Raw genomic sequence first — 13,373 nt, 5'->3', positions numbered from 1 at the left:
TGGACTAGTTCCACTTTAATTCAGCGGGTTTTATGAGAGCAGTATTATTCAGCTGTCATGATATTGCAGCACAGCCCCCTCTATTTGAGTCAGTGTTGGTATGGTCTAGTCTAGTCTCAGTCGGTGGGGAGGTGGGGTGTGTTATAAGAGGGGGTGATGAAAATAACTGGCTACAGTGGGAGACAAAGTGAAGGCAATTTAAAATAATCACCTGAAGTAAGAGTTTATTAGCTTGTAGTTATTTGTTCTAGTCAAACGCGGTGCTCTCACAGCTGATGACATGAAGCCATTCAGTCTGATGTATGTGTGCATCACTGGTGCAGGAGTTTATAAATCCAGCACTGATTTGACTTGTTGTGCTGCCAATAATGCGTTCTCTCGCACTGTAGGGCCCTCACTCTCTCTCATCTAACATTAATGACCGGCTCGCCTCTCTTACTGCCACAATCTACTCATCCATCACCTCACTTCTCAACCTCTGCGCCGGTTTAACTTGGATTGCCTTGACAACAAAAGGCAGTAATCCATCATCTAAATGGGAGCGGATAAAGTTAATTTTAAAGTAAAAGTTAGATAAAGTGGATGAAGTTTCACCCCGAAGTAGCTCTTTGCATAGTTGATGGTGCAGTGTGGAGTCATACACAAACAGGACAGGTTAGGAGTTTTGTGCTCATGTTAGGGCTGGGCGACATGGCCTTAAAATATTATTGTGATATCAACGATACATGATATATATCTTGATTTTTTTTTAAAATCTCCTCAAAAGCAATAAAATGAAATATAAGAATATTTTTGACTGAATACCTTGATTTCAATATTGCAAAAATATTAATGGCGCTTTTACAAAACATTAACATAATTATTGATTAATAACTATCATTAATGTAGATATAATTACTAAGTGGGTAAAGTATTAGATCAAGTAGAACAGTTTGGTATTTAGAAAATGACAGCCTTTAAAACCAGGAAGACAACTGTCATATGACGATATCCAGAATCTAAGATGATATAAAGTCTCATATCATGATAACAATATATATCATGTTTATTGCCTAGCCCTAGCTCATGTCACTGTCAATATGTGTGTTTGCATGTTTGTGTTGGCACCCTTCAGGACACCTTGTCTTCACGCTGTTGGCACCGCTGTGACGGATCTGACCAAACAGACTTTTTCAGTCACTTTGGATCAATAAAGTGAAGCAGAGTGAGTCTAATCACATCTATTGCTGCAGCACTGTGGGAGACAAACAAACACATCTTATGAAAATGATCAATTGTTTTAACTCCGTGTCGTCAATAACACCATGAAAGACTCGGCAAGGCGTCCTTTGTTAGGGTTTATTGAATCCCTCCGACCTCAACAGGCCTAGTTCAGTAAACATGTACCACAAACATTGGCAGGCAAGAACTCAGAGGCAGTTGACGCATGATAATCATGATAATATACATTTAAATAATACAAAATATACATAAATCCGTCACTCATTCGTACGCACATGCATACTGATCACACACATGCAGACTCGGACAGGGCTTTTAGATAGACAGACTGACAGGATGTTGAGGAGTTTGATGGTCCCATTAAGGCAGGTCTTTGTGGAAAAAAAGTCTAATTTTTAGGATATACTATATATATTTGTTTTGACATTAATCGCTGCAGCACTTGGGGGGAGATTCTGCCTCAAGAGAAATTTAAGTTAGGAAAAGAAGGAAAAAGATGAATAAACTGCATGCAGGAGGAGGTATCTGCATACTGAGTGCCTTACACTTGGGGCAGTATCCTCACTAATGTGCAGGGACAATGATACGGATCTATCTTATCTCTCTGTGCCATTAACAGTGGAAACCAGTGAACAACTGATTCGAGGAAATGAGGAGAAGCTGCAGAACATTACCGTCCTTCCATCTGGATCTAAAGACTAACAAAGGATGGAGTATCCTACCCATATAACCCAATCTCCTGACTATTCTTATACATTTTAATTCATTTCTGTTTTCTAAATACTATAGTTTATATGCACAAATACTTAAGGAGGCTCCTACAAAATCTAGTAGATATACAGGAAAAGAAATGTTGGGATTTTTTGGTCTCTTGGTTTACGTCTACACACAAAACTAGAAAGTCAGTACAAAGGTTAATAATGAGCAGAGATGTAAATGTGACTGGAAAATAAACCTGATATTGATTAGCACAACAGAGCGGGAAAAACAATCCGCATTCAACCTGTAATGACCGTGCTCTGTCTTTATTGTTGCATTGCAGTCTGCATTGATTTAGCTGGATTTTCACCTCATTTCTTTGTCTGCCGAGTGCTCCAACAAAGGGGATTTAAGTTGGAACACCACTAATCTAACATAATTTTAGCACCTGCTGAAGGGGCTCAGAGGAAGCCCAATTTTTGGAAACCGTACAGTGTGAACACATTTTGATCCAAAAACAAAAACCCTGGATAACACAATTTAAATACCCATACACATATAATTTACCTTTTACATTTACAGCAACAATATAATAATCCAACAAACATTTTGTCACAAAAAGATTTTGTTCGCGGCTGTGTCTTTGCAACAACACTTTTGGCCTGAGTGTTTAATTAATTGCCGTCACTACACAACGTTCACAGTGAAAAGAAACAGCCCCAGTGTATTGGTCAGGGCGACAGCTGACGGGAGAAACGTTGATCAAAATGTGCTATGGTCGTTGGTCCATGAGAAAACAGTGGTACTGCCACACATAGACAAACGCATACACTCACACACTGTTGCTCTCTGTGCTGTAAACTCACGCACACTCTCATACTCTCAAAGCTGTCTTATGACAAGGGAATTGTTCGTTTCCTCTGGCTACCACAGATGGGTCTCCCGGATCTCAGAGATGATGTTATTGGCTTTTTTGAGAGCCTGAGAGGGGAAAAAGGAGAGGGCTGTTAAATCACTAGCCTTAAAGTAGTACATAAAAGACTAGGAGAAATGACTTGCTTTTCTCGATGCTCAGAACCTATTCAGAGAACAAAAGCATCAAGCAATTTTACCTCAAGCATTTGAGCAACCTCGGTCCGCTGCTGTGCCGTGTCCTGTGACTCAATGAGCAGCTCCTGCAGCAGTGGCTGTTTGTAAAGCTGACCCACCAACTCACTCTGCAGATGCTCTTTCACAAAGTTCACCAGGAAGTGCATCACTGTCTTGGGCACACTGCGGACACACAGGTAGAGACAAAGTTAGAAAATCAGCATTAATAACAACAATGGAGCTCATCAATAGAAAAAGAAGAGCAAATACTGAGTGTGCCCCCCCCCCCCCAGGTGATCTGGACTTCCTGGCGAACCTGTCTTGGATGCTTTTACGGACAATGAGGAAGTAACAGTTGATGAGGCGCTGGATGACCTCACAGTCCCTCTGCTCCCTCGCACTCAGCTTGCGGGATACGGGCACCGCCTGGCAAAGAGGTGAAAAGTAAAATGTTGACAGTCTGCAATGTATTCACTACTAAGTGTTTTGTCCGCCTGCTAATCCCACCACTCACTGTGTCGAGGAGGTTAATGGCATGGCCTTTGCTGGGGCTGCCAAAGCCTGCAGCCGGTGCTTTCTCTTCTGCAACCTTCTCGTTCTTCCAGCGCTTCCCTCCATCAAGGGCCTCTGCCTGACAGCAAGAAATCCGAGGAAGTCAGAGGGTCAAAGCAATTTTGGCTGAGGCTTGAACACCACTACAAACTCTGAAAGGGACTGTACTGTTTGGATGTGAAACATGATGGTTAAGGCTTTACAGAACTCAACTTCTGCTGTTTACCCTGGCAAAATAAATGATAAATGTGAGTACCTGCTGTAAAGAGTAAATAACTACCTGCTGACTGTTGACAGATGCTGAGACCTGCCCAGCATCCGTGAAGTCTGGATGTTTTGTGTTGATGTAGGCGAGCTCTATTGCTACTAAGTTGTGTACCTGAAGGAAAAAGGCAGAAGAAAATACTTCAGGCAGTTTATAGGACACAGCTGATAGTTATTACAATTAGAATGAAAGATCATCTTAGGTAAACTGTGGATTACCATCTCATTAGTAATCGGCAACCGCTTCCTCAGTAATCCAGTCACTACTTCCACAATGGAATCGTGCAGTTTGGGGAATCGCAGAAGCTCCTGGCAAAAACAAAGACATTCTTTGTTGAGCTGGTGCCGTCATAATTAATTCTACACTGTTTTAGGGAGGCAATAAACATCTGCTGACTAACCTGTGTGCTAAAGGATGAGCAGTGCTGGATGATCCTCTGCAGCTCTTCATGAACAAGCTCTACACAGCGCATACTGGGCTCCTCCAGCCGTTTAATTTGCCGCTTCACCAACAACTCAAAGGACACCTCGGGCACGAAAAGCGCTGGCCGCGGACCCTGCAGGGCAAATTACACACACACACACACACACACACACACACACACACACACACACACACACACACACACACACCAACCAGCTCTATTATTCACCTGCTTTTCCTCCAAACGAGAGAGCTTGACTAGAATTTGGATTAAACAATTTACGCGACTAGAAATCGGGACAGGCTCACCGTAGCATTGCGGATGGCGGTGAGGATATCAAGCTCGGTCAGTCCTCCCAGGGGGTCGATGGACTGCAGAGTGCGGCCAAAGGTCTCATGGAATATGTAACAGATCCGAGCACCCCCGCAGCTGTAGAAGAGATTGGTTCAGCTGTGACACGATCGTGGTTTCTCGGGGCTGCGTGTCAGCAGAATTAATCGCGCCAAAATTGAATGCAGTCAACCAAAAAAGGTCAATATTTGCTCGCTACATATTTGCATTAATTAGTTGCCTCGTTGTAAGAGAGCTGTAAAGATGACGGTGCCAACAGAAGATGCTGACACCACTTCAATTGAATTCTCAAGGACATTACCCTCATGGCATACATTGTGAACCAATGTAAATAAAATGCTGATTTGTGCAACACAAGTACTAAATTAGATGGCAAAAAAATTTAAGATGAACTAAAACAGGAAACGGGACACTTTCATCATTAAAGCATTTGCTTTTCAATAAAGACCCTGCTGTTAGAGAGGTCAGACTCACAGCTCCGTCGTCTGGATGTATCTAGCTGTCCCCTCGATGGTGTGGCAGTAATCGCTGGCGAACTTGGTGACAATCTGCAGCAGGGTGGCACTGTAGTCTTCTACTGGCTGGCCATAGCTGTTGAGCCTGGTCTGGTACTGGGCATTCAGCACAGTCACTCGGGTTTTGAGGTCTGGCAGGCAGTCTCGAATGTGGTGCATGAGCAGCCTGCTGAGAGTTTTGGCTAGATAGCGTGAGCCTGCTCGGGAGGCGAGCGAGGGATAGTGGCGCTGCAGGAAGGCCTGCTCATCCCTCATTGAGTCCTCCAGGCTCTTCTGGGTATTGATGTCATGCTGGCTCCTAAGAGCATCACCAATTAGGGCAAGAGAGGGAGCGTTGTCAGATAATCAGGGTAATAAGGGCATCAACAAATTGCCACTGTGGTGTACTGTGAAGCTGAAAATATGATATAACTAAAGTAAAAAAAATCAACCTGTTGACTACTCCGATAATCCCAAGTTTGACTGGAATGACTCGACCAAGAAGGACCTCCAGAGCATCAGTCCCTGCATCCATCAGATCCAACTTACTGATCACCAGCAGTGTTCGACGACCTGACCAACGTGCAAACACAGAGACATTTGATTATATTTTTAAAGCCCCCCTCCAGTCAAAATTTGTTTTTCTTCTTGTTCCATCAGTTGAATGTTTGAGCTTAACTGTGCAGAATGATTTATGTGAAGGGTTTGACACTAGAAGACTGTTTTGTAGATTAAACACTGAAAGTGTAAATTCTCTCAGCGCTCACTGAAAATATGATTTCAAGAGGCGGACCTACCAGCAGGATTTGAGAGGTCACACATAGTTTTGAAGGCAATCCTGGTCCATAATCAGCAAACACAGTCTTGATGTGGGAACTTAAAACCTCTGGTGCACACACACATTAAAGTGGATGTGAAGTTGGACTCATGTGTCCAGCAGTTAAACTCGTAAAACAATTTTGCTTTTAACAGTTTTGCATTTTTTTATGAGAGAGGTGCCATTTTAAAGATGTTAAAGTCGTAATTTTTCTTTTTTTTTTCCTTTTGCAAAAACTATGTTGGCACCTGTGGCTGAGGAGTTAGAGTGGGTCGTCCACTAATCAGAACGTTGTTGCTTTGACCCCCAGATTAAACCACTGACCCCAAATTGCTCCTGATGTGTGTTCCATTGGTGTGTGAATGACTGAGCACAAAAAATCAAGGGCACTTTGGATAGAAAGCGGTGTATTGCACCTGATGAGAAGGTCAGCACCTTGCATGGCAGCCTCTGCCATCAGTGTATGAAGTGTTCTAAGTGTTTTAAAGTGCTATCAGTAGTCAGTAGACTAGAAAAGTGCTTTATAAATGCTATCTACCATTTATGTCAGACACACATTGGAGAATTTTCATGTGTTAATATATGTGTGGAGTGGATCCTTGAGGACAGATAACGGTCCTCCCAGTGTAGTTTTCCATCATTCATATTGAGAAAGACAAGAGGAAAGCATTGTGTGGAAAATTGTAGTAGACAATAACAAAACAGGTCTCTAATGGGACAGGATCAGCGCTTTCAATAGGCCAGCAGGAGACGCAGAGGAACATTTGTGCTGAGATACATATATCCGAACTGGCACACAATCAACAGGCATTTTAAAACCACACTGCCTACCTCGCAGACAATTACTACAGGCAGATTCCCATCAGCTATCACTTTAGTCCTCAGAGGAAACCGTGATATAGACAGCAATTTCCTAAGCAACTTATAACGGTCAGGATGCTGTTAACAGTAAAGACTGGTGGGTCCAGGAGTTCCTCATGCAAAATCAATAATTTAAAATGCAGCTCTACTTGACGCACGTTATGTAATAAACACTGATGGAGAGGAAATAAAATGGAAATGAAATCTGTGGAGAAGAGGCGCCTGTGTGCAAAATGTCCTACCATCTGGATCAACCTCACGAGCCAATTTTAGTGCATCAGAGGTGGCCAAGTCAGAGTTGGCAGGGGACACCGCGAGGATGAGGGAGTTTGGATTGGAGATGAAGGACAAGATCATCTCTTGTACTTGAGCCTCGATGTCCTCTGGCTGGTCCCCAACAGGAACCTGAGGCAACAATAATGAGCAGTTACTGTAAGCACAGCACAGATGGGGTGCTGCTGTGAGACTGCTGACATGCAAAACAATCAGCACTTATCATGATTGTGATTATGATTGTACACATGAAACAAAATCAACATCCTTGTCAAGTGGCTGAGTTTACCTTAGTAATTCCAGGTAAATCAACCAGAGTGAGATTTAGGACTTTGGGGGAGAAAATCTTCAGATATATGGGCTCAGTGCCGATTCCCTGGAGGGAATGACAAAGGGAAATCATGAATGCAGTGTAAAACGCTCAATTTAAGGCATCACTGAGTAGTCATCAATGCTTTTCTTTTTACCTTGTTGTCACCAGAACTGCGGTCAGTCTCTGCTTCGATTTCCTGACGAATTTCCAGAAAATCTGTGAAGACCTGTCAAAAAAGGTGAGGGAATGATTCATCAACTAAATGCAGCACATAATACAAGACTATTGCAGCATGCACATCGTTTGTATCATTCAGAGAAATGTACCTGGTTCTTGCAGTGCAGGAATGTACCCCATTCTTCAGCTCTGACACCTCAACAAACATAAAGGAGTTAGTGTCAGTAATTTTACAGATACATGTCCAGTTAAATTGCAGTTTGGGGAGAAATAAGGGAAACTGAAAATATTACAAATGGACTTTTATCATGCTTGACAGATGACGATAAGAAAAAACGAAATGTGTTAGGGGGTTCACAAAAGAAATGAGGAGGCTGAACAAAGATAAGTCCAAGCACAACAAATATGCAGAGACCTGGGTAGCTGTTTTGGGCATTTTGTTGAACCCCATTGCCTGAAAAAGTAGTGAATAAGAAGAGGAAGAAAGACTGTGTTAGCAAAGAGAGAAAAGCTCTACAAGAAGTAGCTAACAGTTTAAAGAGTGACAGAAAGTGCCGAGCCTAAGTGCAAATCACACAAACTACTTCAAGGAGACTCCATGCCTGGACAGAAATAACAAACCCGCTGCCCTACTTTAATATGCTGATATTATAATTTGTACCACCACTTGATTGTGTGTTTTCAAGCACAATCAAAACAACTTCTCTCTCATTCAAAAGGATGAATAAATGTGCAGATACCACTCTCGATCTTCAGTCTCTCCTGCAGAGGGGCAACATTAATCAGCTGCAACACGAGGGGTCGTCTTGTGACTATTCCTGATCCCCGAGGCAAGAAATCCCGTCCAACCAGGCTCTCCAGCACAGAGCTCTTTCCACTGCTCTGTTATGGAACATAGTAAAAGCAATTCAGTAATGTTTCTGACAGCACTGATACAGTTTCCATTTGTGTGCAGTGCACCGCAGACACAAACATATTCAAATCATATTTAAGGAACGCAAAACAGAACAATTTAAGTAACAACAGTGATATTCAGGCAAGGGCTCCAGGTAATGACTACATTTATAATTAAGCTTTTCATTGTTATTTTTCCAGACTGACCTGAGATCCAACCACGACAATCTGAGGCAGCTGTATGACCTCTGCACCCACTGTGAGGAAGACCTCCTGCAGCCGGTTGATGGTGGGGATTAGAGTCTCCATCTCTCCAACAGACTGGGCAAACTTACTAAATTGGTAAAAACAGAACAAACATGAGTGGACAGACAGGAAGTACAGCAAAGTAAATCAGATGACATTAAGTCATACCTAAAATAGGGTTAATAACGCTGGCTAGGAAAATGCTATTCCCAAAAGCCCAATCAGAGCGAAGCTGGCTGCGTTTTACCCTGAGCGAGAACAGAAACACAACATACCTGCGACTGCAGCTGACAACAAGCTTCAGTTATTACCATGGGAAGGTGTTGCTTGCCAACAGGATAAGTGGTCCTGATGAGAGGGGTATAACGCCCGAGCATCAGTGAGACAAACACTGCCCTCTAAGATTACAGAGGTTTTCAAGCTAACAACCAGCCATTACTTATCAATCACTGCACTGAACTAATCTCTAAGGCAACACATGAGTTTGCGGCGCAGGCCGAAATGCTCGGTATTATCAATTAATGTTAGCTAGCTAAAGCTAACTGGTAAATGCAGGAAGTAAGAGACATTGCTAACGCTAGCTTAGCCGCTAAACAACCGATGCTCCGTTGTGAACTTACCGGTGTACAACAAAGAAATATCCTCCTTATCAAATGTGTCTGTCCTTCATAGTTCGTAGAAAAGGGGCGAGTGTCAAAAACATTGCATTTTGTCCAAATTGTTATCTAATATTAGCAGCAAAAGGCTATAGCCGTCAGTTTACTACATAGGCGGTACCCGCTTTTTTCCCCCATCGATCCGATTGGTCATAAAATATGACTCATGCCCTGAATCGTCACCTGATTGGTCGACATGTAAAAGAGGTAGCGTTCGGTTCCGCCTTGTGTTGTCTTTGAGGAACTAACATCCCATTTCATTTTCACTTCTACATTTTATGCTAAACATTACAAAGATTCCCAGAAAACCTGAACTCCATTCTTTTATACTTTTTCACTTCACATAAAATATTAGCAGACAACACAACAAGAAACATTAACACTAGTATTTATTACTGTGTTTTAATGTCTGTATATATAAACATGATATTTACAAATCATACAATGAACATCAGTTAGTTATGGAATAAAACATGTTACCTTGCCATGGTTAACAGAAAACACGCAGTCGTCATCCACCACAGACATCACTAAAAAAAATGCCCTCCAGTAGAGGTTAGTGTCTCCCTGGGAGTTGTACTATAGCAGCCAGAGATCATGCAAAACCAACAGCATCAATGGATTCCTTTGTATTCAAATATTATGTGATCAGGTCTTGTGTCATGACTGCAACATCAATGATGAGAGCAATTCAAAAGTGGCAGAGTTTTCTTATCCAAATCCTTTGGTCATGGATAAGAGAGCCCTATTGCTGCGATAATCAACAGTCTGTGCTATCTGTGTTCACTCAGCCACTGATTAGGCACACAGCTGGGGCCCTTTGCAAGAAAACTGATACTGTATTTTCCTTGCCTCACACTTCAAACACTGTATGCACCTCCAAGCGCTGAGCACCTGTCAAAAGACAATCACAATAAGCAACTTAAAGCTGGGCATTCTTAGTCCATGTATGAGGTGTCCATGCCCTCTCCCTCCGGGTGAAGCAGCCGTCCCGCTAAGCGCTCGATGTCGTCGAGACTAAGTTGTCGAAGTGAACGTTCATAGTCCTTGAAGAAAAACAAAATAAATATTGAGAAACAGCAAGTTAAAAATATTCTACTGAATTTATTTTGACCATATTATTTAAAGCATGACACGGGAAGTATGACTGTCTTGAATCTCTGAACTTCTTCTTCTTTAGTCTAGAGTAATGCAGACTTCCAGGTAATTTTACCAAGTTGGCAGCTACAAATGGCAACAAAAAATAAGTATTTCAAGAATATATGGTAACAATCTGCCCACAGCAAAGTCACATAATATAAATCACAAACCTTTAGAGTCTGTGACAGATTAGTTAAATCCTCCAGCCTACATGTATACCTCCTTCCCAAATGAATCAGTGCATAAATGGGAGGCTCTAACCAACTCGATAAATCAAAGGCAAATTGGCATGAAAATGACCTAAATGTAAATATTATTATCAATTTTAGTATCAGTGTTAAATTAAGACAATATAAGATAATCGATAATCATACAGCTACTATGACAGGGCCTCTAAATAAACACTGCCTGTGACTGTAATTAGGTATTTTTGACATTGATAAACAAAACAAAAACTTGTTGAAATGTGAAAATGTAAACAAATCAATACTATTTGACATACATTTTGTTTAAACAACTGGCCACTTTACCATGGGTTATGGGATACAGAGGGCTTCAGAGGTGAGACTGATTGTTTCTTCCATATTTGGACAAAAGAAAGCTGCATTTCTTTGCCACATTTGGGGAAGACTTGACCTTTTCAGATGTAGTCACACTTTACAGAATCAATTCCTTAAATTTCATTTTGACTAACCAAACAAAGAAAAAGATCAGATGTCTGTAGAACAATATGATCAAATATTGATAATGTCAACATGCAAGAGAACATCACACCATTCTCCTTTACCCTTATCCCTCACATGCTCATTAATTGGTAGCAAACATCAAAACATTTGATTTAACAACGCTGAAACTGTAAATATCCACCCTTTAAACATGGATTCACAAAAAGCATCCTGCGTTTAAATACCTTGATAAGTTGTTCGTGGACTTTTGCTGCATCTGCTGGACTAAAATGTCGAGCGAGTATAGTGGACACCGTCTGCCACACTCTTCCCTGTGCACTGCTGCTGCTGCTGGCAACCATCCCGGATGCTCCAGTCCTCTCCCCCACTGGACGGATTACCAGATTCAATTTAGCCTCTGGTCCGATGGAGTAATCACTCAGTCTGTGCTCATCTGAGGAAAGTAATATAGTGTGCAATCGCGAAAAAATGTAAATGTTTGATTCATGAGCTGAAGAGATTGGTGGATCAAGCAATTACAGTTCTGCACAAAGGTTATGAAACACTTGACTGCTGGCTACCTGCAAGCGCTTTCCCTTTATAGAGCAACCGCTGCTGGTTTGCTGGTATGTTGAGACGTTCAGACACAAGCTCCTTCACTGTGGAGACCTTTTCATCTTCAGTCACCTGGAAGATCAACAATATGATGATGCAGTCACACTACTTGGTCAAATTACATTTGGCAAGGATTCTCCTTTTCTTGAAAAGCTGAAAAGTATTCAAAATGCAGAAGAGTGTAACCAATCTGAAATTCTCACTTTGCATCAACTTTACATAAAACCAACAGTCAAATGGGAATTCACAGCCACAAGAGACAAATGCACCATTACTTTGTAAATTGCCTTTTTAGTGTATTGTTTCTATAGAAAATAAAGCGCTACGGGCCTCCAGTGGTTGTATTTATACCATAAACACTGCAGGTATAGCTGATAATGTGACAGTGTGGGCAGGTACATTTTTACTTTCAAAGCCGAGTTAGGAGCTAGGTCTTGATCACTGATGCAGTTTACAAGGATAGGATTTATTGTCACCTCTCTTTTGGGGAATACAAAATGTAGTCCAGTTTGTGAGATACTTCCAAATGTGTTGCACAAATTACAACATGCTTTGAATTAGCATCAATGTTTAAAACTATATTAGTTCCTGCACTGACAAACAATGTTGGTACAGCTCATGTGCTCCTTTTGTTCTGCTGGTGTGGGTGTTTTCAGAACATATGTGGCCTCATATGGCCCCCATGTGTGCCTCATACTGTAACGTTATCACTCTCAAACATGACACGTACAAACTTGGACCAGTGAGCAAATAACGTCACGGTCTTGTGAGTAAGACTTGTGAGTTAGTATTGTGATGGCCTAACACAACCTCTTTTCATACGACACTTTCTTGAGATATTTTCCTTGCGACTCCCTTTTCCTACAAGAGGCACCAAATAAGGACGTATAGAGCTCCCAGTCCCTGTTTGAAGGTGGTGAGAGAAGTACTAGGAGTCAAGTCTAATAACGTCACGTAACTGACTTTTTAAGGATGTGGTTGACAAGCTAGCTAGAGTAACGTGATGATCATACATTGTACATAAAGATTATTCTATTAGACTTATTAAGACCTTCTCATACAGTCTATCTGAACGATATGTGACTGTACGATAGCTCCGTTTAAGCTACACTGTGGCGTTTCACAGCCTGACCAACACACCCTCTTTAGATCTAAGCTTTGTATGTGGTTGCCTCACTCACAGGTAGCTCAGCATGTCACAGGACTACCCAAGCTAGCTAAGTTAGCTAGCTTGCCGACAAAGGCTAGCTAATGTTGCGAATTAAGCTAGTGACGGGGGAGGTAGCATTTAGCATCCAGTTAGCCCGGCGGTGCTTATCTTACCTGTACACTGCATTCTTTTCCTTGAAGCGGCTTCACAGTAAGGATCATTTTCAATGATAGTCTGAACAAAAACACAACCACACAACAATGACTTCAAATGATAAGCTACAAAATATACGCAGGTAACGTTTCTTTGCTAGCCCAAGATAGCTTCAGGACTTCTTCGCTTGTCAAAGGCCCATCTTCTTCTGCAGCAGAGGCAGAGCGCTGCTGCTGCTCTCAGGTGACACTACTGCCACTCACTGGCTGGAGGGTGCCATGGCTGCTGATGGACGCTCTGAGTGGAGGATGATTCATT

At 42.0% G+C, this 13,373-nt stretch overlaps 2 protein-coding genes across 3 annotated transcripts; both read right to left on the bottom strand.

The window, feature by feature from the left end:
* Positions 1 to 1,323: 1,323 nt before the first annotated feature.
* Positions 1,324 to 9,484, bottom strand: LOC311261476 (dynamin-1-like protein). 2 transcript variants are annotated; one of them, XM_084360160.1, is made up of 19 exons: positions 9,297 to 9,484; positions 8,952 to 9,024; positions 8,638 to 8,764; positions 8,277 to 8,418; positions 7,952 to 7,990; positions 7,686 to 7,732; positions 7,514 to 7,585; positions 7,336 to 7,422; positions 7,016 to 7,178; positions 5,548 to 5,668; positions 5,076 to 5,414; positions 4,559 to 4,679; positions 4,227 to 4,382; positions 4,045 to 4,134; positions 3,842 to 3,940; positions 3,524 to 3,640; positions 3,326 to 3,435; positions 3,033 to 3,192; positions 1,324 to 2,901 (listed from the first exon to the last, which is right to left on the bottom strand). In XM_084360160.1, the coding sequence occupies exons 3-19, from the start codon at positions 8,737 to 8,739 to the stop codon at positions 2,845 to 2,847; spliced, it is 2,022 nt and encodes a 673-aa protein (XP_084216286.1). In that variant the 5' UTR covers positions 8,740 to 8,764; positions 8,952 to 9,024; positions 9,297 to 9,484; the 3' UTR covers positions 1,324 to 2,844. The 2 variants fall into 2 exon arrangements, with proteins under 2 accessions (XP_084216286.1, XP_084216287.1); XM_084360161.1 differs by lacking the exon at positions 7,952 to 7,990.
* Positions 9,485 to 9,704: 220 nt separating this feature from the next.
* ubl4a (ubiquitin like 4A) lies at positions 9,705 to 13,298 on the bottom strand. Its single transcript, XM_084360162.1, has 4 exons — positions 13,076 to 13,298; positions 11,719 to 11,824; positions 11,383 to 11,591; positions 9,705 to 10,378 (listed from the first exon to the last, which is right to left on the bottom strand). The coding sequence occupies exons 1-4, from the start codon at positions 13,121 to 13,123 to the stop codon at positions 10,271 to 10,273; spliced, it is 471 nt and encodes a 156-aa protein (XP_084216288.1). The 5' UTR covers positions 13,124 to 13,298; the 3' UTR covers positions 9,705 to 10,270.
* Positions 13,299 to 13,373: the final 75 nt, after the last annotated feature.

This window comes from Pagrus pagrus (genome assembly GCF_965226575.1).
Source record: "Pagrus pagrus genome assembly, chromosome: 8".
Taxonomy (NCBI): Eukaryota; Metazoa; Chordata; class Actinopteri; order Spariformes; family Sparidae; genus Pagrus; species Pagrus pagrus.
The sequence above is the reverse complement of the archived record's forward strand: the minus strand, read 5'-3'. Positions and strand labels throughout refer to the sequence as shown.